Source organism: Hylobates moloch, unplaced genomic scaffold, assembly GCF_009828535.3.
Source record: "Hylobates moloch isolate HMO894 unplaced genomic scaffold, HMol_V3 SCAFFOLD_19, whole genome shotgun sequence".
Lineage (NCBI taxonomy): Eukaryota > Metazoa > Chordata > Mammalia > Primates > Hylobatidae > Hylobates > Hylobates moloch.
In genome coordinates, this window is record NW_026652294.1 from 59906386 (window position 1) to 59930117 (window position 23732).

Sequence of the window (23732 nt, forward strand, 5' to 3'; positions counted from 1 at the left end):
AAGCAATGCAGCACATTGAATTTTGTTCAGAAAAAATGTCTCCGAAAATGTTTTGAACAATAAGAATATTAAAAAGTTGCTTTTTGTTCTTAATTATAATTTATCTGAAATAAAAAGTGGACATTTAAAGCCCCTATGCAGAATAATGTCACATCTGGAATTCCATGTTAATGGTAGTGCAATAATGCTTTAGGCAGTGTTTGTTTAATAGTTAGCAACAGTGCTTTAATGACTAGGGTCCTATTGAGAGGAAAAATAGGAAAGAACAAAGGGAGGGAAAGAAAGACATAATATAAACCCATACACTGTATCTAATCAGAGTGAATTACTGTTTTCACTACAGTGTAACATGATTCTACCTTAAAGTGGTTTTTGAATGATAAGCTTATAGTCTGAGCAGGCTAGTATTATTCAAAAGCAGAACTCAGTAATGGATTGCAAAATATACCATCTACCATCTTAAAAACATATAATCTCTCTCTCTATGTATATGTATATCTATATATATAGATAAGCAGCAGAGGACTAATTTGCTAATTCTAACATCAGGATGATTGATTTACGTACCGAGGAAGGGGATGGTAGAGGTCATAAGGCATGATCTGCTTGTATCCGTCACTGTTAGGAACAATAATGCCAACCCTCTGAGTAGAAGGTACACACAATAAAATAAACACTAAATGATTACATTATACAAATTTTTAATACAAATGCAAAATAACATTAATAATTTGTATCTGTAAAACAACACTAAAACAGTTTTATATCTTTATGCCAGCATATGCTTTAGGATGGGGCAAGTTCTTTGAAAAAGGGCACCATTTACTATAATTAGTTCTCTGATCCAAGCAGGAAATACCATTGCAAAGGGTGGTGGCAAGAAAACTTGGCACCTCATCATTAACTATGACACAATAAGGTTGTAAATATTCTTTAATCCCCAAATTATACATCCTATGAGGTCATTATTATTATCATCATTATCCATGTTACTTCCAGATGCTCGCCAAGCAATTACAGTAACTGTCTCACTTCTGATGAAAGAGAGAGCTATTCAAGCTGGAGAATATGTACTTCAGAATTGACAATACTATGTAACTGCATTAGCTAGGTTTCTTCTCTTGGCAGATCTAGGGATTTCACTAATACCTGGAAAGTAGCCACTTGGGTATTTTATAAGGGGAGGGGGAAACTACTGAACATAGCAGGCAACTATTAGCAAAGGCAAATTTCCTACCAAAATAAAGGTAGGCAGTTAAAATGAGATATTATGAAAAGTGGGTTTTTTTGGTCTATAAAATATTGTAGTGTTAACTGCTGTTGCAGTGATGGTTGTGATTGTCATGGCTTGTTAGTACCTCTAGGACCCCGGGAAACCTGTGAGGTTTAGAGACAGAGTGAATGCTCAGGATCCACAAGACATATCATAGGCTGTGTGGAGGTTCCTGGAGGCCTTTAGGATGCCAATAAACTACTCTAACCTACTTCACTGATTTCAACTAAAGTCTCCAATTGGTAAGACTGGTGGGTCCCGCCAGAGGCCTTGTTTTCTGGTTTGTGGAGGACTAATGATTCATGGGTTTTGGGTAAGACCGCTAGTGCAACAGCGCCTTCATCAAGAGTGGGAGATGGAGATGCACAGATGTAGATCATGGTAGTGCATAAGTGGAAGATGCTTATTTTGCAACTGATAAATGATAGAAAGCCCCTCTTTGGGGTATTGAAGGAACTCAGGTATTCTATCTGTGCCTCTGGGATAGATGGATGCATATATTTATATATCTATATAATATCGATATATTCAATATAAATATGTTTATATTTAAATAAATAAAGACTTCCATTTTTACCCATTCCTCTGATACAAGATGATAGAGTAGGTTTCTAAAATATGGCCAGCAAACCCAGGTGTTTGGGTTGAAACAGTGAGCCATGAGTGTAGATCACAAAGATAAAAATAGCACTGGCTGGAGATGATGAGAGGTAAGAAGGAGAGAGAGAGGGATAAAGGAGCCTGCACAGTTTCTGAAGAAATTACTGAAAGGTAAGGGGATACATGAGAGAAGTCAAATTTTGTTATTTAAAAAATAGGAAACAAAGCAATTGAGATGGATATCTATTTCCAGGAGGGCAAGTCATTGGAGTACTAACTTATTTATTTTACATGACTAAATTTTCTGTATTTATTTGTGTGAATAAGTTTTTTATATTCATTGCTGTGAGAAAATTTTCATGATGTGTGTGTGTGTGTGCATGTATGTGTGTGTATTAACCTTCAGTAACAATGTATAAGAAATGAGATGCTGCCTTTTGGGCGTGCTCAAAATCCCACAGTTCTTCACACAAGAATAAAATGAACAGCATTTAACCTTTTCTGTTTTTTGAGTTAACCATCCTGTTTTTTTCTACCTTCTGACAGATAAGAAATCAGGTGAAAGCTTAATTGTTCCTTATGTTAGAATCATTCTAACAAACATCTAGTAGGAATCATTCTTGCCTCTAGTAATAAAGGGAATTTTTTTTTTTCTAAAAGGATTGTATTTTAAAGAATGCCAATCATCTTCCAGAGTCCTTCTAGTAAGTTTGTACATACACCGTTATCTAATAGTAGTCAATTAAGGAATAAATCAAGTTGGCTTTGAAATTATATTTTACAGTACTCTAGTATCTTTATTCATGCTACATCAATTTCTAAATGCAGAAGTGCATACCATTGCCTTCTCTCCTGAAAAAATTTATGGCTGTAATTTGTCATCTTCAATATTAGAATAAACTGTTGCAGATCTCTGTCAATTGATTTATCAGCTGATGATATTTAAAATGGAGACAGTAACACTGAAGGAGACAAGCTGAAGTGAAGGAGAATAAAAGGGAGAGTGTACAAAATTCAAGACGTTGAACTTTGCTTTGGACCGATTTAGAAAGTATGTTTTTGTTTGAACAAGGAACTTTAAACCTGGATTCAGCAAAACTATAGCTATATTTGTCTTCTATGACATAGGTCATGGTGAAGACACATAAAGTGACTCTATAGCACCTGTGAAAACAGAAAGCTATCAAAACAATGGTGCTCTGTCCAGTCCTGCTAATACATATTCGTGTGCATAGGCTCAGCTCTCTCTGGGGTTCATGGCATGGCCCTAGCCTTTCACTACACTGTTATTGGGGGAAAGCAAGCTTGCCTGAAGTTAACTTCCTATTGCTTACCTATTGCTTACTTTTTTTTTCCTTAGGCAAAGTGTGAATCATAAAGAATAATGAAAAAGAATGTAATTTCGGGACTTTAAGAAGTTCTCCCCATATTTAGGTCTCGATGTGGGTGTGTGTGCATGTATGCATGCATTCAGACATGCATCTGAATATGCGGGGTGTGGTGAAGGAGGCAAAAATGATTTTTAAAAATGGTCACAAAGGGAAAAGATAGAAGAAACAGTTGGCTTGGGGGTAAAACTCATTCTCCACTGCCTTCGTTATGCTGACCACCACGCACACAGTGCTTACACTGTTTCTCTTACACTGGGCAGTAACATGACTCCATCTAATATCCGCACCATCGGGGTTGTGGTGGTAAGAAGAGAAGGTGAGCACGAGCAAGTGATCATTCTGGAGTGATGTGCTATAAGTAGAAAAGGCATCCCACCTCATCCTCTCAAAATACACATCTTACTGAATTGTCCAGTGACAATTCAGGAGAATGATTCAGTGTTATGACAAGTTTATATAATGAAACATTATGCAGCACATGGACATACTGGTTTTTGAATCATTTTTAATGACAGGGAAAAAGGCTCAAATGTAATGTCAACTAAAAATAACCGAATATGAAATAGAATGTACAATATGATCGATCATACTGAGAAAATATATAGATGGTGTACATATCTATGCATTTTCGTAACATATATGTGTTCATGTGATACATGTATACACACATATGTATACATGCATATATATGTACACACATATATAAAAAACTCTCAACAGTGGTTAGTTATTGGTATTTGGATTATGAGTGTTTTTTGCTTTCTTTTTAAATGTTTTTCTGTTTTCTAAGCTTTCTATAATATATTACCTTTTAAAATTACAAGAATTAGAATATTCAAGTATGAAAAAATTCAAATCTAAGAAAAAAAGACAGAAACTTTGGAACTATGAAGTGGATGAAATGAGGCCATCACCTCAAATTCCATGCGTCACTTCAAGATTATTGAGTCTGTGCAGAAGTGATCTAAGATGCTACTTTAGAACAGCATCCCCAATGCTAAAAAAAAAAAAACAAGCCAAAATTGGGCTCACACTGCTCAGTTGTAGAATATAACTGTTGTGATACATCTCTCTCTACAAGAAAAATCCTAAAGTAGTTAACTCCATGGGCACCTAATTTACCGGGGTTCCGTTCTTTTTTTAAATTAAATTTAATTTTTTTGAGACGGAGTCTCACTCTGTCGCCCAGGCTGGAGTGCAGTGGCGCCATCTCGGCTCACTGCAAACTCCGCCCCCCGGGTTCATGCCATTCTGCTGCCTCAGCCTCCCAAGTAGCTGGGACTACAGGCGCCCGCCACCACGCTCAGCTAATTTTTTGTATTTTTAGTAGAGATGGGGTTTCACCTTGTTAGCCAGGATGGTCTTGATCTCCTGCCCTCGTGATCTGCCCACCTTGGCCTCCTCACAGGTGTGAGCCACCACACCCGGCCGGTTCTGTTCTTTTTATAATGAAAATGAACCATAAAGAGATCTTTTTATGGTTTCAAGGGTTTCTCTCAGTGAATCTCTCATGACTTCTTGCTTCTTCTCTGGAACTGCAAATCTTCATTTCTGATTTCCTGATAACTAGATGTGCTCTAGGCTTTTCAAGCTCAGTGCATCCCAGACAATCCATTATTTGGCCTTGCTTCTTCTCCTGTTATCACGACCACCATTCAGTCATGGCCATTCTCCTATCCACTGTACACTGGGGCTATCTTCACCACTCAGTTCTTCCAGTCATCATCTCAACACCAGCAATGTTTGCCAAGTAGATCTCATCCTGACACAAGTTTGGGTACTTTCATACCAGTCTCCTAACAAATCAATCCAGCCTACTCTGCTGCCAAAGCACTTGATACTTCACCTCACCATTTAGAAGACTCACGTGGTTCCATAACATCCAGTGAAATTTTTTAGTCAAATGCTCCTTCTCCTAAATTCTTGCCTATTTTCTCTCTTAACATCTAGCCAGGAATTCGCTCTCCTTCTTCTCAACACCCCTAATACTAACTCCTCTCCTCACTTTTAACTGTGTACTGTTGACCCTTTATATCCATGGGTCCTGCGTCCGTGGATTCAACCATAGCCTGAAAATATTTGAAGAAAAAAAATGGATGGTTGCATCTGTACTGAATATGTACAGATGTTTTCTCTCATCATTATTCCCTAAACATTATAGTATAACAATTATTTACATAGCATTTACATTTTATAAGGTATTATACATAATCTAGAGATGATTTAAAGCACACAGAGGGTGTATATAGGTCACATTCAAATACTACACCACTTTATATATGGAAGGCATTTGAGCATCTGTGGCTTTTGGTATCTGTGGAGGTGGGGGTGGGGTGGGTCCTGGAACCAATCCCCCATGGATACTGAGGGCCAACTCTACTAACTTCTAACTATTTCACAAGTTTTTCTTTAGTTTATCACCATGAGGCAGAAGCTATATTGGTTCTTTACTGCGTCTCTTAGGACAGTGTTCTGCACACAGGTGATTAGTAAATAATCATTGAGTGAACTTACGTCATCAGTGTGCAGATACAAAGGCAAGTAACGCAACCCCATCCAAAATTAAAACAAAAAAGCAAAAACAAGTTTTTAAAAGCTAGTTAGGAAAGGAGGGAAAGAAACTCCCAAACTGCCACTGTTGTGCACATATTCAGTCCCATGTCTTGCCTTTTGCTAGCCCTGCCATCTTTGAGAGAGGGCAGTCTGATATGGAGAGTGGTCTGGCAGTTTAGGAAGGCTGTTCAGGCAAGCAGGGGTGATTGGCTGATGTGAGCAGAGAAAGGACAGATTAGTGACTGTGCTTCCATCCTGCTTATGGATACTTAGGTTACCTCTGTATCTTTTCATTGGCTATCTCCCAGATATAACTCTGAAAGCTTTTAAAAAGATCTTCTCTTCTCTCTTTCTCATGTGTCTTTCAGATACCATGCTGCTTTGGACAACTCGACCTGCCCTGGATAGTGTGGGGGCCCAGACTCTAGTTAATTCATTTTTGCCTTTGCCACGGCACCAAGCACAGAACCTTTCACAAAATGGGTGACTATATTTTAAAAGATGAACAAAATTGTGTGTAGTAGAAGGGTCTCTTGTATAGAAAATGGTGCTCCATCTTCTCTAGACAACCTCAGGGCAATAGAAACCAGCCTATTTCTAAGCAACAGTTTAGAAGAGTGCAGGAGAGAAGTAATAAAAAGTTGGAAGACATACAAGCACTTTGCTATTTCGTGAGTAGCAAAGCATAGAGGATCTGGCCATAATGAGGAAAAGGATCACCTGAGAGGCTGGGAGTTGGAAGGTCAGTACTCCTCTCTGCTACTTTCTTTCTATGTAACCTTGAGTACCTTACATCAAGGTTTGGCCATCTGCAAAAACTAAGTACTGGATGAGATCAGAAGTTTTAAGACGAAGTAAGAGTAGGTGCCTGGAAACCCATGCTATTGGACTCTATCTTACCTGCCCCTTCCTAGTGGATGCTGAGAGTAGAACTCAGAGCTTACTGGGCCACAGCTTGAAAACCATTGAACTAAGATAATTCTCTCAAAATTTCTCCTCCTGTAACACTTCATGACTTCTTAAAACACAGAGGGTTTCCCTAACATTTACAGAGGCAAGTTGGGATCCCACAAATCAGGAAATATTCTATAATTAGGTCCCATTTTTAAAAAACCATAAACTAAGCAGCAACATTCATTTATCTGGGCTTCCACTGAAATCAGATCCAAAGGAGTCTGCTTTATGCAGATCTGAAAAGTTTTTTAGACACAAATTCATTTTCTTTAATAAACTAAATACTGAAGAGTTTTAATAATTTGGGTCAAATCATTGAATACTTCCCCACATCTACATTTCTGGGGTTAAATATTCTAGGTATTAATGAATGTAATTTCTGAACTGCTTTTGAATAAGTGGGACTAATATTTCCTTGGTCTTTGTTTACTTCTTTCTGTACTGAGTGATTTAGCCATTGTTTGATTTGAGTAAACATCAGTATTTACACTTACATGAAAGAGGCTTGCCTAACCTGGGTATGTGGTCAATTCAAACACCCAGACTTGGCATTGGTATGGTTAGTAGTTCTGTGCTGGCTGTGCTGTTCTATGTTGGGTTGGAACCAGATCTCATAGGTTGCTGAAGGCATCATGCAGAACAAGGATGACTGTGGGATTTGATGGCATGAAGGCTGCACCAGGCATGAGGTTGCCTGCCTTTATGCCTATCTTTATGTAGAGATGCTGTAGAACTGGAAGAACTTAGATCCACATTCCAATTTGCTTTTGCCAAGTGGCCCTAACACTTAACCTCTCTGAGCTTCAGTTTTTTCATCTGTAAAATATAGGTGACAATCCCTGGCCCACTAACCTAGGGATTGTAAAACTAAATAAGATAATGGATGTGAAGGCACCTTATAAACTTCAAACAGAAGTGACATTGGGCAAGTTGTTTTACCAGTCTGTTTCTAAATTCAATCATGATAGCTGATGTTTGGTGACTGCTTGGCACCTTACTAAGGACTTTACATATGTTATCTTATTAATTCTCACAGGTACTCTCTGACAAGAATATTATATTCATTTTACAGATGGCAAAACTCAGGCCTAGATAAGAAGTTACCTAGCTAGTAAAGTCTTTTGGCTACAAACTGATGGACTGAAGTTAAAAATAAGGATGGAAACAATACCTACTCTATTAACTCACAGGCCAATTAAAAGAATTACACAAATAATTACACTTTTAAAAACTTTAAAGTGTACTATAAGAAGTGATATTACTATTAGGAATGTTCTGGCTTTGTAGTAAATTGAATTTCCCAGATAATTGAGTTATAGTTGATTATGTGATTGTCTGATGATGTGTGGTGTATCTATAAGCATGGGAAGGGTATGATCATGCATTCTAAGAAGCACCCTAACTTTGTACCATTTATCTCATTATGAATAATACATGAATGTGGAAATGAGATTTTATGGGTATTTTTTCTTATTGTTTACTTATTAGCTGCACAAAATAGTATACTTAAATGAGGTTGATCAAAAGGTAAGAAGTTGTTACTTTTCTAAATCATTTACTTACTGTAGTAAAACTAAAGACCTCCATAATTAAGAAAACATTTCATTATACAGTAATTGCTAAATAAGTCAACCATTTCTTGTCCTTACACTGAGTTTTTTTTTTTTGGAGACACCTGGCCTAAATCCCATGTAAATTAAATGGCAATGTCTCACAGCTGGTAAAGTAGAGGTTATTAGACATGTGTGAACTGAGACTTCAGGAGTTGCCAATTATCTTAATTTCTTGTGATGATTAAAAAATCTGATAAATGTGATTTACTCTCAAGATCATATTTTCCTAGGACTTACAGGTCCTGTTGTTAAAACACAAATAGAGAACCATCTTTCTAGACCCATATAGAATTCTAGAATTCCATCTTTTCCTTTCATGGATGAGAAAGCTGATTTCTGGAGAGCTTAAGAGTTTCTCTCAGCTAATATCAACATCATCGTAACCGTGATCTTAGTCAGTATATAGCTGCTGCAGCTAACATTTATTGAGTCGTTATCATGAGTCAGGCACTCTGCTAAGCTCTTTAAATGTATTATGCCATGTATTCCTCATGACAACCTTATGAGGTAAGTATTATTATTATCCTCACTTCATAGGATGAAAAATCTGAGGCTTAGTGGGAATAAGGAATTTGCCAAAGGCTACTCAACTAGTAAGTGGCAGAGCCAGGGTCTCAAGCCAGGACGTTTTATGCCAAAGTTTCCACTCCTAAACATCAGGCTATATTTCCATTGACTAGTTGGTCACCAAGGTAGTGTGAGAATCAGGATTTTTACATGCCTACTACGCATAACACTTGTTCTAATGCAGGGTATTTCTTTACAGTTGCATTAGAATTTAATTGAGACCTTTTTTTTTGGTTCCTGGCCAGAGATAATTTATGCAATTTACTGTGAAACTAAATGGAGCTGGACAAGAAAAAAAAAAGTTCACTTGAACTTGCCAAGAATTGCCACTTGGGGCATACAAGTTTGGGCATTTGCTTAGGACTGTTGCTCTGAATTCCTTGAGGGAAAGGGGAATCTGGATACAGCTTCAGCTAGAAACAGATTTGTTTGCTAATAATTGTGGCCCGTGATAGTGTGATGAGTGACAGCTTTTCTCACTTGTCCACCTCTTGCCAATTTAAGCCCCCTTCAGTACTGCCTTGGAGGGAAAACTAAAGGTCTGTGCCAAAAAAAAAAAAAAAAAAAAAATCTGCAAAGGTGGTTCTCTGATTGTCTCACAAAGTGTAACTTGCACAATTTCCTTAACTGTCTCACCGTCTCACAGACTAAGATACGTAAGGCTAACTGTTGTATATTTTACATCTGAAGCTGCTTTGAAAACATCAAGGTGTTTATTAGCTGAATTCATGCCATGCCTTTTTAGTTGTTGCTGAACCACAGGCTTATAGTTGGAGGATTTCTGGCCACATGATGGACCTGACCTTTCACCCAAGAGGTAAAAATGCCACACATCATTGCACAAATTCCAAAAAAATTTCCACTGGCATAAGACAGAAGCTTTGATTATACCATGGTAAGCACAAGAGAGGATTTTACATTTGACTAGATCCTAAATGTCTTAGTCACATGGGAAAGCACACAGAACATAGTGTTAAATGTATGAAGCAGAAAACAAACATGTGCTAGATCCCTGACATGCAGGAGGGTATGTCTCTGGACTTCTGGGAATGCCCACTGGGATTACCAGTGGAACATGTAATACACTTTGTAGAGAGCATATGATGGGCTTAGTGATGTCATAGCTCTGAGTTACTAATGAAAAACCTTATTAATTTTAGCTAAAAGTCATTAAATCTTTATACTTTATTTTCTCTTCACTTCCCTTGTAAGGATTAAATTTTGGCTCCCAGTTTGAGACCACTTTTGGCCAGGAAACAAAGCGTTTTATCACTTCAGAAAAATAACTGTGTAAATGACACCAGCAAAGAGCAACAAAGCCCTCTTGGGATGAAACTGCTGGGCAGCCAGCATGGCTCAATTGTTGGTCTTACAGTCCGGTGGACTTAAATTCCTACCTCAGCACAATGTCGAGTTACTATGGGTCATGGATATTCAGGCTTGCTTTAGAAGAATGAAAACCAAGAATGCCAAATATTCAATGCCAAGTATCTACTGTATAAAGTATGATCTCAATTATGTTATAAGCTACAGACAAGACTGGAAAGAAATAGAGCAAAAGCATTAACTGAGGTTATCTGCAGGCATTGGGGATTAGTAGTGAGTTCATTGTTTTCATTACAGTCTTTTAACTTATCAACATTTCTAAGTTAGCATTTAGAATCAGCAAAAAAGCCATGAAAACATAAAAATTATTTTGAAGAGTATAGGCGAGATGTCAACAATCTCTTCAGCCTCAAGAACTAGTAGACGAACTAATCCACCACCATGGAAGCCAGTGGATGTTGTCAGGGAGTGTAAGAAGGAGGAACAAAAAATGAGATGAGAAAGTAAAGAAAGAAGATGGTGGGAATGAAAGGAAAAGAGAATGAGAACCAAGAAATAGACAGATGTGTGGAGTGAGATATTCCTGAGACCCCTCCATGCCACTGGTTGCCTGTTCTCTGCTGATTTGAGGCAATTCCTAGAAGTTGTTCATGTATTTAGGAAGCTGTTGTAAACTTCCTAAAACTAAAATAATGACTGATATTTATAGTCACTGAGTTTGAAGTTGGAAGGGACCATGGACACAATCACATGCAGTGACTAGAAACATCCTGGTCATTGGGAGGCTTTATATTGTGTAAAAGACCAAAATATATAGACCAAATGCTGATGATATTTATGATTTTAGTTGATTGGTTCAAATGTATAATGTTTACCTATTATAAAGCAAAATAATGAGAATAGGGAAGCTATTTTGGTAAACACAAAAAGTGGATATCAGGGATTATGGCTACTGGTAGCTGTATCTAGTTTATTTCTTCTTTGTTTTGGTTTTAGATATGTAGTAATGAGAAAATTCTTATTATCACGGAGAGTGTTTGGTAATGAAAACTGTTTTTACAGCTTACCTTGCAATCTTAGGATAGTTATTTTTTCAACTAGACATAACTGAGGAACTTAATGGTGAGAGCAAAAGCATTTACTTCGGTAGTACAACACTTAAAATTGTGATAATTTTTTTAATTTAACTTAGTGTGAATCAGTTAAAATTAGTTGTTTAACATGTTTGAATATATTTTTTGTGAATTATTATTTAAAAATACTTTAAAATCTATAAAACAAAATTTAATTTAAGAAAACTGTGAAACAACAGGCTCTGTGGGCACAGTTTGAACACCATTAATTTAACAACAAATGACCCTCTCTTCCCATTTCGTGGGTGAGAAAATGGAAGCCCAGAAGGGTAAAGTAATAAATATAAGGTTATAGACTTAATTGTTTAATGCAGTTTTTGCTGTCAATGACACTTGCAAGCCTTGATAGGGAATAAAGTTGGCTGTCTAACTGAGACTTTTCTTTTTAAATTTATTTTTTATTTTTTTCCTTCTCCTTTCTTACTACAAGGGATTCTACTTTTAAATACTAAAATAGGTAAAAATCCTACTGTGATTCAGGAAAAATGAATAAATATATCAGTGGCTAGGTATAATAAATTTCTTTTGAAATTAAAAATATGTGACTTTATACCAAGAATGTTGGTTTTCCCTTTTGGGAATTTCTAAATTTGGACATAAAAGTGTTGGTTGAATGTCATTGTTCACTCTTGATTTTACTATTAGACCGTTAAATCTGAGTGAGAAAACAGCTTCCTGAGGGTTTGATCCTGCAATGTCTGATGGAGGAGCCGATCTATTTTATGGAGTCTCTTCTATCTACTTGTCTTAGGTCATCACTTCTCATTTTCTCTTAGAATTCAGAAGGGTTGCTTTGATTACAGGTATGCAAAAGGGTTCAATGAATTTCACGGCAATTTCTGAAGTATCTTAACCTCAGAGTAGCATACTTACATTTTCGGAAGCAGCTGTCCCTTAGACCTTTCCTACTGCTAAGTCTTAATTTTCTCAGCTTTGTCTAATTACTTCTTCAATTAAAAAAGCAGCCTCCTGACATTTGCCTATTTTTTCTTTTTCCTTTTCTCACTTATCTTTCTTTGTGTCTTTCTTTTTTAAATAGCCACCTGTCCCAACATTTACTCATGTGCTGTATTAAATGTTTTAAAATAACACTGGACATAGAAAAGGCATAAATTGCATAGGCAGACTTCTTTCACTGTACAATGGCCTTTTGCTTTGGGTAATAAGAAATAGGCCAAAAAAGTTTCTCCAAGAGACAAGAGTGGGTAAAAATCAGAGGCAAGAAAGACTGAGTAAACATTATTATAAACATTTCTTTCAAATTGTTAACAAAATGCTTTTATTTCACACAACTCTCTTCCATGGCCATCTCTTAACTGACATTTTTTTTCTTCGTGGAAAAAAGCTTTATGAAGTTGTGGGAAGTGAAATTGTCATTTCTCCTAGAAATACACGTACAAATTTTCATGGAAATGTGTAAAAGACTTTCAAGGTCTCTCTAGGGCTGACTTGACCTATCTGAATTAGGATAACTGTGCCTTTCATACACTGGTCTTCCTATTACAGTTATGCATAAAAATGTATAAGTAGAATAATTTTAAAATGCAGTCAAATTGCATGGGTTATAACTGTCTTGGCTAAAAAATTTCAAACCCTTAAGATTTCCAAAATAAAGAAATCCAAGCACAATTTCAACACCTTATTCAGTTTTCATATTGTATCCAATTTTTAATATATAATTTTCTGATGTAATATGATGCTAAATTAAACTTCACCTCAATTTTACAGTTATAAAATATCTATTCTTTTTGTTCTTTTAATGAAAACCTGTTATTCTGAGTTCACTTTTATGAGGTAGGGAATATGGTTCCTGTGAATTAATTAATATCAGCAATTTCATATCACATGTAGAACTTAGCATTCATAAATGTAAAGATAAAAGAGTACAGGAACATACACCTTAAGAAATTAACAGCAGAAAACAAAAACTAAAATTGCATTGCTTATTACCTCAAAATAGAATGATTTGCATCACCATTGCCCAAGTCATATTTTAATGAGTTGAAGCTTTCTTTTTATGCATACATCATCAGTATAGTATGATTTTAAAAAATAACATTGAGATGTTTCTCAAAAATCCAAGGAGTTTGAAAATGAATCTTTGTCTTTTGGTATTCCTGATTGCTTTTGTAGGGGAAGACTTTTCTTATATTCTCTCTCATAAGTTGAGGATGAGTAAGGTATGCTATACTAAAGAGAATCACCAGCAAGTGTTGTGACTGCAAAGGCAAATGTTACACCCGTGAAAAGATTCTTGATCTGCACTTCCATGACTACTCTTCACCTGAGATAATTCATTCATCAGGCAGATTCTTGACCCTGCAGATAATCTGAGGGCTAACTGTAGTTTCCAAGAAGCAAATAATCATGTGTGAAAGTGTCAAGTGCCTGTTTAAAGCTTCTACTTTCAAAGACCTTTTAAGAATCTGACTACTGAGAATAAGTTCTTTCTCTTTAGCAAAGACTGAGTATGTTCAAAGGCAGCAGAACTGTTCTAAGGCTGGTTTTGACTCTATATAATCAGTGTGGACAGGCTAGAAGGGATCAGCTGTAGCCCTGAAAAACGGTCTGCTCTGATCTTGTCCCTGATCGGGAATAGAGATAAAACATAAAAAATCCTGAGAACATTATGTCATCACATTGGTTAAGAACGCTGAGTGGTCCATTGGCCTGGACCTTGTTAGGGAAAGAAACAAGGAACCAGAATGAAAGGAAATCAGAAGAGAAAATGACTCTGAAGAGTACGTCACCTGCTGCTTTATGAGAGGGAAGTCTGTAGACTCTGAGATGGCCTCGCAGAGCAGCAAGAGCAAGGAGCATGGGTACTAATAATACATGATTAGTAATGGACACTGGACAGCAACACTATTTATGTTTAATTTCATTTTATTTTTAATTGAAATGTTTCATTTTAATTTAAATAACCTATTTGGAACTTGAGTTATGTTTATGACAAATGAACTAGCAAATTAGACTGACCTGGCTGGACAAGGATCCAAGTTGCACTCCTGAAGCTTGGGTTTGGGTTTGATGTTCTCTGGGTAATAGTGACAGTATTGGTCAGCAACCACACGGTTGCTCCTCAGATCGTAGCACTCAGCCGATGTCAGCTGATAACCTGTAGTATCAAACCATCCAGGCAAGTTTAAACATACATGCCAATGCAATATATTTCTTTATGCATTTTGGCCAGCTCACATCAATGGAAATTATTCCCCAATGCCTTAGTCATTTCCGGGAAAAAAAGACACATAATTGGAAGGCTCATTAATTTTTGCAGACCTCAAGTACTGTGCTTTTCTCAAGTAATCCACTCAAATCTTAATAATTACATTATATAATTAGGCTTGAACTACTTAAGGGCCCAGCCAGATAATAAGACTGTGGTAAGAACTGTTCTTGTGATTTCTTTTATATGATCTAAAAATATAATGCAGAATTCTGTACCTAAAAAAGATCATCAGGATTTACCAACCATCTTATACAAGAATGCTAAATTGCCTCCTTAGTACCTGGGCGCTAGGGAGAATAAACTCCCAAATAAATAAACAAAATAAATCTCACATTGCTCGCCTTGCACATGGGGGGCCAGCACAGGCTCAGGTCCCACCAGCTGCCCGGGAACATTATTTTTGCCCAAATTCAACCTGAGTGGGTTGAGTAAATGGACCATTGAGATTCCAACAGTAGACATCACGAATCCTGTTTCCCTGCAGAATTAATAAAAATACCTCCCTGTTACTGTTCCATTTTTGTTATATTCAAAATCTTCTGTCATTCTCTTTAAAAACTCTCTAGCAAATATTTCTTAGCCTCCACCGACAAATTGTCACTGTTTAAAGAAGCCTCTCTTAAAAAAAAGTATTGTTGAGTAATACTGAATTCTTTTCATATGTTTTATCTTTTTATTGTCCTGTGGATTTCTGGTAGGGTGGTGATCAAGACTTAGATTCTTGGGGTGAAAAATAAATGTGCATAGAGAATTTTTTAAAATTAGGCTGTTTATATCATTCTTACCCTAATCAATCTGCCAAATATATTATCCCTAGCAGGTGGGTTGAACGCGGTTATTGCTAAATATATATTAGGAAGCAAGATTTAAATCATTAAGGGACTTGCAAAAGATTTTAGGAAATTAGGAGGCGGTTTATGAGCCAGATTTCCTGGCTTAAGGCTGTGTTCTCAGACCACCCACAAAAATTAATTGTTCATTAAAGACCCTAAAAAAAGTCCTTTTAAAATTTGACTATAAAGATGAAAAGCATGAAAAGTCATGAAAGCAATGGATAAGAACACTTTTTCCATCTAATATTTGTTTTATAAAAAAATCGAGTAGCAAAATGACATTTTAAGTAAGTAAATGTACTTTTACTTTTCAATTACATTGTACTCTAAAAGCATCTAATTTTATAACAGGCTAATCATTTTATAATTTTCCAGATAATAATTTCTACACAGGGACAGAATTTATCATGTAGTAAAATACAGGAACAACGCAGTAAATTATTAATCTGAGATGATTATTTTTCAAAATCAAAATTTGTCAGCCTAAACCTGTTGCTTTGAAGCTATTATAGCGTGTATAAAATGAAGGGTTAGAGCAAAAATGAAGGAAATGACCAAAATCATCAGATAATCATGTTTTCTAAAGTTTTATAAGGTATTTGGAGTAGCAATTTTTACACTAAGCAAAATGTCCAACCAGTTACGTCTGGAACCAGAAACAGAGAAGAGAACTTAGAGATCATTTCTTCAGTGATTTTCAAGCTGGAAACTTCAGTAGATTTCAAAATAAAGTGGAAGGACAGCTGGTCTCCACATCCCTCACATCTTCACTCAGAACAGTCTTCCTTTTATCCTGGCTTCATAGTTAAGGTTTCCTTTGAAGCAAGATTTGATACCCAGAAACATCTGAAAACCACTGATAGTTCTACTTCTTCATTTCAAAGTGAGGAAAATGATGCCCAAAGAAGTAAGATACGTGTGAATCTAACATCAATGTCCTTATTATGTAATGAACTATTATCAAGGTTGCTGACACCATACTCTAATAGTAGCTCTATGTGTGCATATAATTGAAATGCTATTTCTCACAAAGCATGGTTTTCATTTTTAAAAAAGAAAAAAAACCCGTAGATTCTTTCCTTGAAACTATTTCCTATGCTAGTCATTAGTAAAAATATCAAAATAATGTATTCCCATGGAACATCAAAGTAATTGACAGTTCATTTTTAAATAAAGCAATTTTCTTTCTTTCTCTTTCTTTCTTTCTTTCTTTCTTTCTTTCTTTCTTTCTTTCTTTCTTTCTTTCTTTCTTTCTCTTGCTTGCTTGCTTGCTTGCTTGCTTTTTTTTTTGAGACAGGGTCTTGCTCTGTCACCCAGGCTGGAGTGCAGTGGCATGATCTTGGCTCACTGCAACCTCTGCCTTCTGGTTTCAAGCGATTCTCATGCCTCAGCCTCCCAAGTAGCTGGGATTACAGGCTTGCGCCACCACACCCAGCTAATTTTTGTATATTTAGTAGAGATGCGGGATTTCACCATGTTGGCCAGACTGGTCTTGAACTCCTGGCCTCAAGCCATCCTTCTGCCTCGGCTTCCCAAAGTGCTGGGATTACAGGCGTGAGCCACTGCGCCTGGCCAGCTAAATGATTTTCTATCCATAACAGATGGAACAACTAGAAACACTCATTCTACTGAAATGCTTAAAATGTTGAATTGCCAGTTTTTTATCAACTGAGTAAAAGTACTTCATGGCACTTCGACTGACTTCTTTTAAGCTAAAATCCAACATTGCTCCATAGAACCACATTTTTCAGTGGTTTGTTTACATTGTGTAGATAGAAACAACATAGGTAAAGATGAATTACATCATACAATGTTTTCCAAAAATTTATGGGTAATCATTTGTCTCCATTTTGAGGTACTATCGTTTTATATCTTGTCAAATTAATATAGTGATACTTCTGTGGATTAGCTACTTAAAGTTAGCCAATTAACTGGCTTCTATGAAACTAGAGCTAGAATTTATTTGATGTGCTAATTTTCAAAAGAACAGACATACAATTTTATATCCATTACATTAGAAATATGATAATCCACAAACACTGACTCAGTTGGCAATGAATCTAAAATATTCACATACTGATTGTTATCCTTCTGGAAAGAATTTGGTAATGTGTGCCAATAGCCACAAAAATTCTGAAATTCCTTGATCTAACAATCTCACTCCTGAGTATTTATACCAAGAAAATAATTTGAAAGGAGAAAAATACTTAGGTATTAAGTTATTCATTGCATTATAAAAGCATAAAAGTTAAAGGAACTAAATGATTTGCTGTAGGGAAATGTCTAAATAAATTATTGGGAAATCATTCAATGCAATTATTATGTAAACACTATAATTATGATGAGCAGAAAATGAGAAAAAATAACCTTTTGCAGTAACACAAAAGCCTCTTCTAGTAACACAAAATGCTGTTCGTGTTACCAATATGATGGAACAGAGACAGGAGTTTATTTTGTGACTTTTCAGGAGAGATGCATTTTAATGAATAAATAAAACAAACGGCATTTCTTTTAATGCATGGATGATGGGGTGGAGTTGAAAAATAACTGAGCCTAAGTCTATAATGCAGAGATTTTTTTTTTCCTGGTAGCAAACTATTTTCTCCAATTAAGTAAGCCTGACAAACACTCTTTAATTGATTGCTGAATATGACTTTACTTCAACCACATGAGTAGTTTATATGGAAGTGAATGGACCTGCCTGCTTCAGGACCAAACTGCTGCCAAATTAGAATATTTCTAGCTCTGGCCTTCCACAAAATCAAGGAGAGAAGTAAAGACTGTTTACTCGGTCGGGCACGGTGGCTCACGCCTGTAAGCCCAGCACTTTGGGTGGGCGGATCACGAGGTCAGGAGATCAAGACCATCCTGGCTAACACGGTGAAACCCCATCTCTACTAAAAATACAAAAAATTAGCCGGGCGTGGTGGCAGGCACCTGATAGTCCCAGCTACGCGGGAGGCTGAAGCGGGAGAATGGCGTGAACCCGGGAGGTGGAGCTTGCAGTGAGCCGAGATCGCGCCACTGCACTCCAGCCTGGGCGACAGTGCGAGACTCTGTCTCCCCCTCGCCAAAAAAGGCTGTTTCCTCTAATGGGACTCTACAGACAGAAAATGTCTTTGGCATCTTGGCGGAGGTATCTGCCTTACAGGAGGGCCTCGAGATTCCACTCTGTTCAGAAGAAAGGATCTGGTCCACCACAGCACAAAATTTCTTCCACGCTGAAGTAATTCTACTCTTACAATACCCAAGTATTTCCTCACAGAAGCCAACAGTTTCTAGGCTAAGTGAACACCATTACCTCCTCCACAGGTTGCTGAGCAAGGAAAGAAATCCGTCTCCCTCCATCGGTGGATGATGGGTTGATAGAAGATGAACTGGACTGTACTGTCAGCGGAGCCCGAGTTACGAATCTGCAGGAGTCAACAGGAAAGTAGAAGTAACGTGACGGTGCGGTGCTTTCTGGTCCCTTGCAGCTTCGAACAAGAGTATATGGCCGTGCTGATGGTCTTAGGCTGTGTGAGAGACTGCACTGCGGGAGAAGTGGCAATGGCAGTATCATTTATCCTACCATTTTACCAGTGAATGGTCCTTGAATAAGCTTTCACTATCATTATCTTCTCAGTTCTGTTGCCACAGAACAAGGGAGAGCAATATCTCAATTTGTGATTTCACTATCATCTTATTCCAAGCCAGTATTCCCTTTCCGTCCTTTATTTCCAACCTCTTTGGTATAATAGATAAAATTATGTGGATTTTAAAATGTAGATTCAGAAATAGACAATTTGTTCTAAGAAAATTATATACTGCAGAAAATAAAAGATACTGGTTTTGGTTAAGAAAAAAGATGAGTTAAAGAATTAAATAACACTTCTCATTCAGAGACACACATTGGGCTTCTTGTCAATTTAGTGATTCACATATTTGAGTGTGCAAAGTTACCAACTAGATGCTTGCTAAAATGCAAATATCTGGGCCCATGCCCAGAGAACTAGGTAATTCAAATATTGATGGTTTAAGAATCAAACTGAAAAACACAAATTTATGTTATAAAAACAATTACTTAAAAACAATTTATTTACTTTTAAATAAAACTGGTGCTTAATGGAAATTACAACTTCTTTTTTTTTTAAAGGGGGTATGTGAGACAAGTCCTTAGTGGTTCTTAAGAGTACAAGGTTGAGAAAACACAAACTGAAGAGAAGGAAAAAGTACCTTATGTCAACAATTTCATGAAGACAGAATGATATGACATTCAGACTGTTGGGTAAGGTTTGCATTACTTATTATAAGGAGGTCCTAAGGACAGTTGAGAGGATTACTTCTTACTCTACATTACAACAATTAGAGAAGTATCAGAGTCCAACTGAACCACCTGCCCTAAGTCTTTGTTAAGTGTTTTTAAATCTTACTATTTTTCTTTTCCTTTTACTTTCTTCCTTTTTTTTTTTTTTTTTTTTGCGATGGAGTCTCGCTCTGTCGCCCAGGCTGGAGTGCAGTGGCGCGATCTCGGCTCACTGCAAGTTCTGCCTCCCGGGTTCACGCCATTCTTCTGCCTCAGCCTCCTGAGTAGCTGGGACTACGGGCGCCTGACACCACGCCCGGCTAATTTTTTGTATTTTTAGTAGATACAGGGTTTCACAGTGTTAGCCAGGATGATCTCGATCTCCTGACCTCGTGATCCGACCGCCTTGGCCTCCCAAAGTGCTGGGATTACAGGCGTGAGCCACTGCGCCTGGCCAAGTCTTACTATTTTCTTAATTGCCTGTAATGTAGGATAAATTGGTGGATTTGGCCTTCAGATTATTTTAAAGATAGCCCTATTTCTGTGCTACTTAATTTAACAAGTGGATTAAACATCTAGGATGCAGGGGGAAAATAAGAATATTGAAGAAACAGGGCCAAGAAAAAGTGATGGATGCTAAACTCTACATCAGTTTTTGGAGTTTAGATGGGAATATGGAAATGTTTCTCAGAAAGTCTGAGAGAGGTGGAAAGAAGGAAGAGAGAAACTCTACAGAATGTCTCATATTATCCTGGGATTTTGACCTATAGAGCATTTACGTATTTTCTAATTAGAATAAACAGTGATACCATTCCCTACTTTAAAACAAAAACAGCTGAAGCAATACAGTGTCTTTCACAAAAAAGGAGCACTGCCTATAGATTTCTATTTCTCATTTCTATGTGTCAGATACCGGGGTACCTAACTGCTTGCTTAGGGATGTAGTATTAATCACATTCCTTGGAAAGTTCTGTTTTTTTTTTTTTTTTTTAAGCTCACAAAAGCCTCTAGCTCTCTTGGGATGTGTGGTTATCACACTGGAAAGCTATAAGAAAAAAACTTTCATTTAAACACAAGATTGATGAAAAATAAAAGACCAGAGCATTTGTGTAGATTCAAAGAGATGAGGTTTTTTTGTTTGTTTGTTTTTGTTTTTTGCTTTTTTTGTTTGTTTTTGCAGGTGTTCTTTTTGGAATGCTAACCTGAGTCCTGGGAAGTAAGGGAAAATAATCTTAGCTTCTTACAGCCAATGTGAGGAGGATACAGCATCATAATACTTGGAGAAACTCTGTTCTAGAAAGCTTCAGTTTGACACATTTGGTTTAGGGAGTTAAACACATCTGATATATGTAATTTTGACCTCTTTATGTTAATAAAAAAGAGTATTTGAACCAAGCTCTTCTTCCTATAATCACAATGTTTCAGTGTTTCTAATTCAACATAATGATTTCGCACACTAACATGAAAAGACAAGACAAAAACTTTTCCATAGCAATTGACTGCACTGTCATGACAGAGCTGGAGGGCCATAGAAATGTTATGGGGGGTTACAGTTGAGCTTTAATTCCATGTAAAATTCAAGGAATCAAGGAGATAGTATAAGCACATGAAGACATCATTAAGCACACAAAGGCTTTTCCAGATAAAGCACTGTCAAAGCATCTTTTCCTTTCTCATGGTCAAAAGGCAATTTGTGAGCTTTGGGATTTTCCCCAAGTTTCTTTCTCTCACCGATGTAGAAGCTGTTGCCTCAGATGGGCCAGCAAGGGGGCTGGCAGTCAGGGGTCCCCCCAACCTGGCTTAGCTGTTCAGTCGCTGCTCTCATGAGGACAGGGAGGCAAAAGGAAGTCACAGGTGAGCCACTACTGTGTACCTCTGAGCTGGGATCCACAGTGTTATGTGACTTGGTCACACTGCCCTCAGAGCGACAGGGTTGTCATGACTTTGGAAAGCTTGGAAACAGTGAACATACATCAGTATGCCTGCTAGGGAGAGAATAACATGGAAAACTGGTAAATCTGTTTATTAAATGTGTCAGTCTACTAGACTCAATTTTGGGCTGTTCTGGTAGTTGACAGAGATACTGTATCCTCAGGAACTGCTGTTAAGACTATTTTAAAATGCTTTTGTTTGGGCTTGAAAAGATATGCAACAATAATAAAATCTTTCTTATAGCAGTTATATATCTATAAATACCTAATTTTGAAATAATTGTTATCTTATCATCTTTCTCCTTCACATTCTGAAAACTCCATGGAGGCAGGTACATTTATCCTGCTCATCACTTTTCAGTGTCATCTACAATGTCTGGCACATGGTAGGTATCCAAACAATGGCTGAATAAATGAATGAATGAATGAACAAACAATTGAATTGTATACCTTTCAGGTACTTTTGAAATTTCTAACTATTGCTTATGATAAATTATTAGATGAGTCATTATCTTTTTATATACATCTGCCAGTTTCCTTGAAGATGTTACTGATCACTTGATTTTATCATCAAATGATAAAATTCACAAACGGAAAAAATATTATTACAAAACAATGTTTATCCAAGAGCACTTTGTTTTGAGATGGAGTCTCGCTCTGTCACCCAGGGTGGAGTGAAGTGGTGTGATCTCAGCTCACTGCAACCTCTGTCTCCCCGGTTCAAGCAATTCTCCTGCCTCAACCTCCCGAGTAGCTGGGATTACAGGTGTCCACCACCATGCCCAGCTAATTTTTTGTATTTTTAGTAGAGACGAGGTTTTGCCATGTTGGCAAGGCAGGTCTCAAACTCCTGATCTCAGGTGATCCACCTGCCTCAGCCTCCCAAAGTGTTGGGATTACAGGCGTGAGCCACCACACCCAACCCCAAGAGCACTTTCTACACTCCTTGGAAGGCTGTCTTTTTAGGTAGGCAGTATAGTGAAGAGGGCTTGCCAAAATGCTACTTACTATGGGAATGAAACCGATTCAGTTGTCTCACTGTTTAAAATATCTGATAATTTTAACAGTTGGAAATGCTAAGATTAGGCATTACTAGATTAAAAATGATTTAAAAAAATGTTAGTACCCAACTTTACCTCTGTACTTCTTATAGTTGTTTTCTAGTTTTTCTAGAACTCCAGACCTCCATATTGGAAAATAGTGCAGTTCAGCCCATAGGCCCCTAGCTCAGAGTTTTTTTTTTCTTTTTCATAGAAATGGGGTCTCACTAAGTTGCCCAGGCTAGTCTCAAACTCCTGAGCTCAAGCAGTCCTCCTGCCTCAGCTCCCAAAAGTGCTGGGATTCCAGGCATGAGCCACTGTGCCCAACCTACCTGGGCAAGGGTTATGATTAATGCTGCCCACAACCCTTGAGTAGGGCAGTAGATCAGAGATGCTTCTCTGGAAACAACAGGTATAATGTTGTCTAAAGAACAAAGAGGGTGGCAAAGATTTGTCAGGAAGGATATACTGAGTGGCAAAGCACACTGCAGCCTACTTGAAGGACTGTCCCAGTGGTCAGATGGAGGAGGAGGACAGGAAACCAATGACCAGAGCTGAGCTTGATATTGTGGTGGTGGGGAGCGAGGCAGGATTGGGCAGGGATATGCAACTCTCAAGAGTGAAAGAAAGATGAGGAACCAGTTCTCTGTCTCTGCATTCTAAACTTAGCTGCGTGATGGGCAAAACAATGTGTGAAATCTAACAAGAAATGCAGTATATTCTGATTAGCTCAGTTCTAAACGCTTGGCATCTATCAGCAAAAGGGGCATATTGGCAGAGTCACTACCTCTAAAAGTTGGGTAGGAAGATGAACCAGTACTTACTATTCACTTCTTTTCTTTCCTACAGTTGATTTAAACTTTTCCTCTCAAGAACACATAGCTTAGGACAATGGTTTTCCCTTTTATAAGCATGGGTTGACTGAAAAGAGGAGACTGTCTAGAAACAGGCTGGGTGTGAGGGCGAAACCAATCTGGGATTAAACGTTGGCCAAAGCTCAG

The 23732-nt window shown here is 37.4% G+C and overlaps 1 protein-coding gene across 1 annotated transcript in view; it reads right to left on the minus strand.

The window, feature by feature from the left end:
* Positions 1-23732, minus strand: part of ADAMTSL1 (ADAMTS like 1) — a 454301-nt gene that overhangs the window by 242993 nt on the left and 187576 nt on the right. Inside the window, exons 8-10 of the mRNA XM_032138382.2 lie at positions 18777-18888; positions 14390-14528; positions 568-618 (exon numbers count right to left, since the gene is read on the minus strand). Coding sequence (XP_031994273.1) covers positions 568-618; positions 14390-14528; positions 18777-18888 — 302 coding nt within the window. The remainder of the gene's footprint in view (positions 1-567; positions 619-14389; positions 14529-18776; positions 18889-23732) is intronic.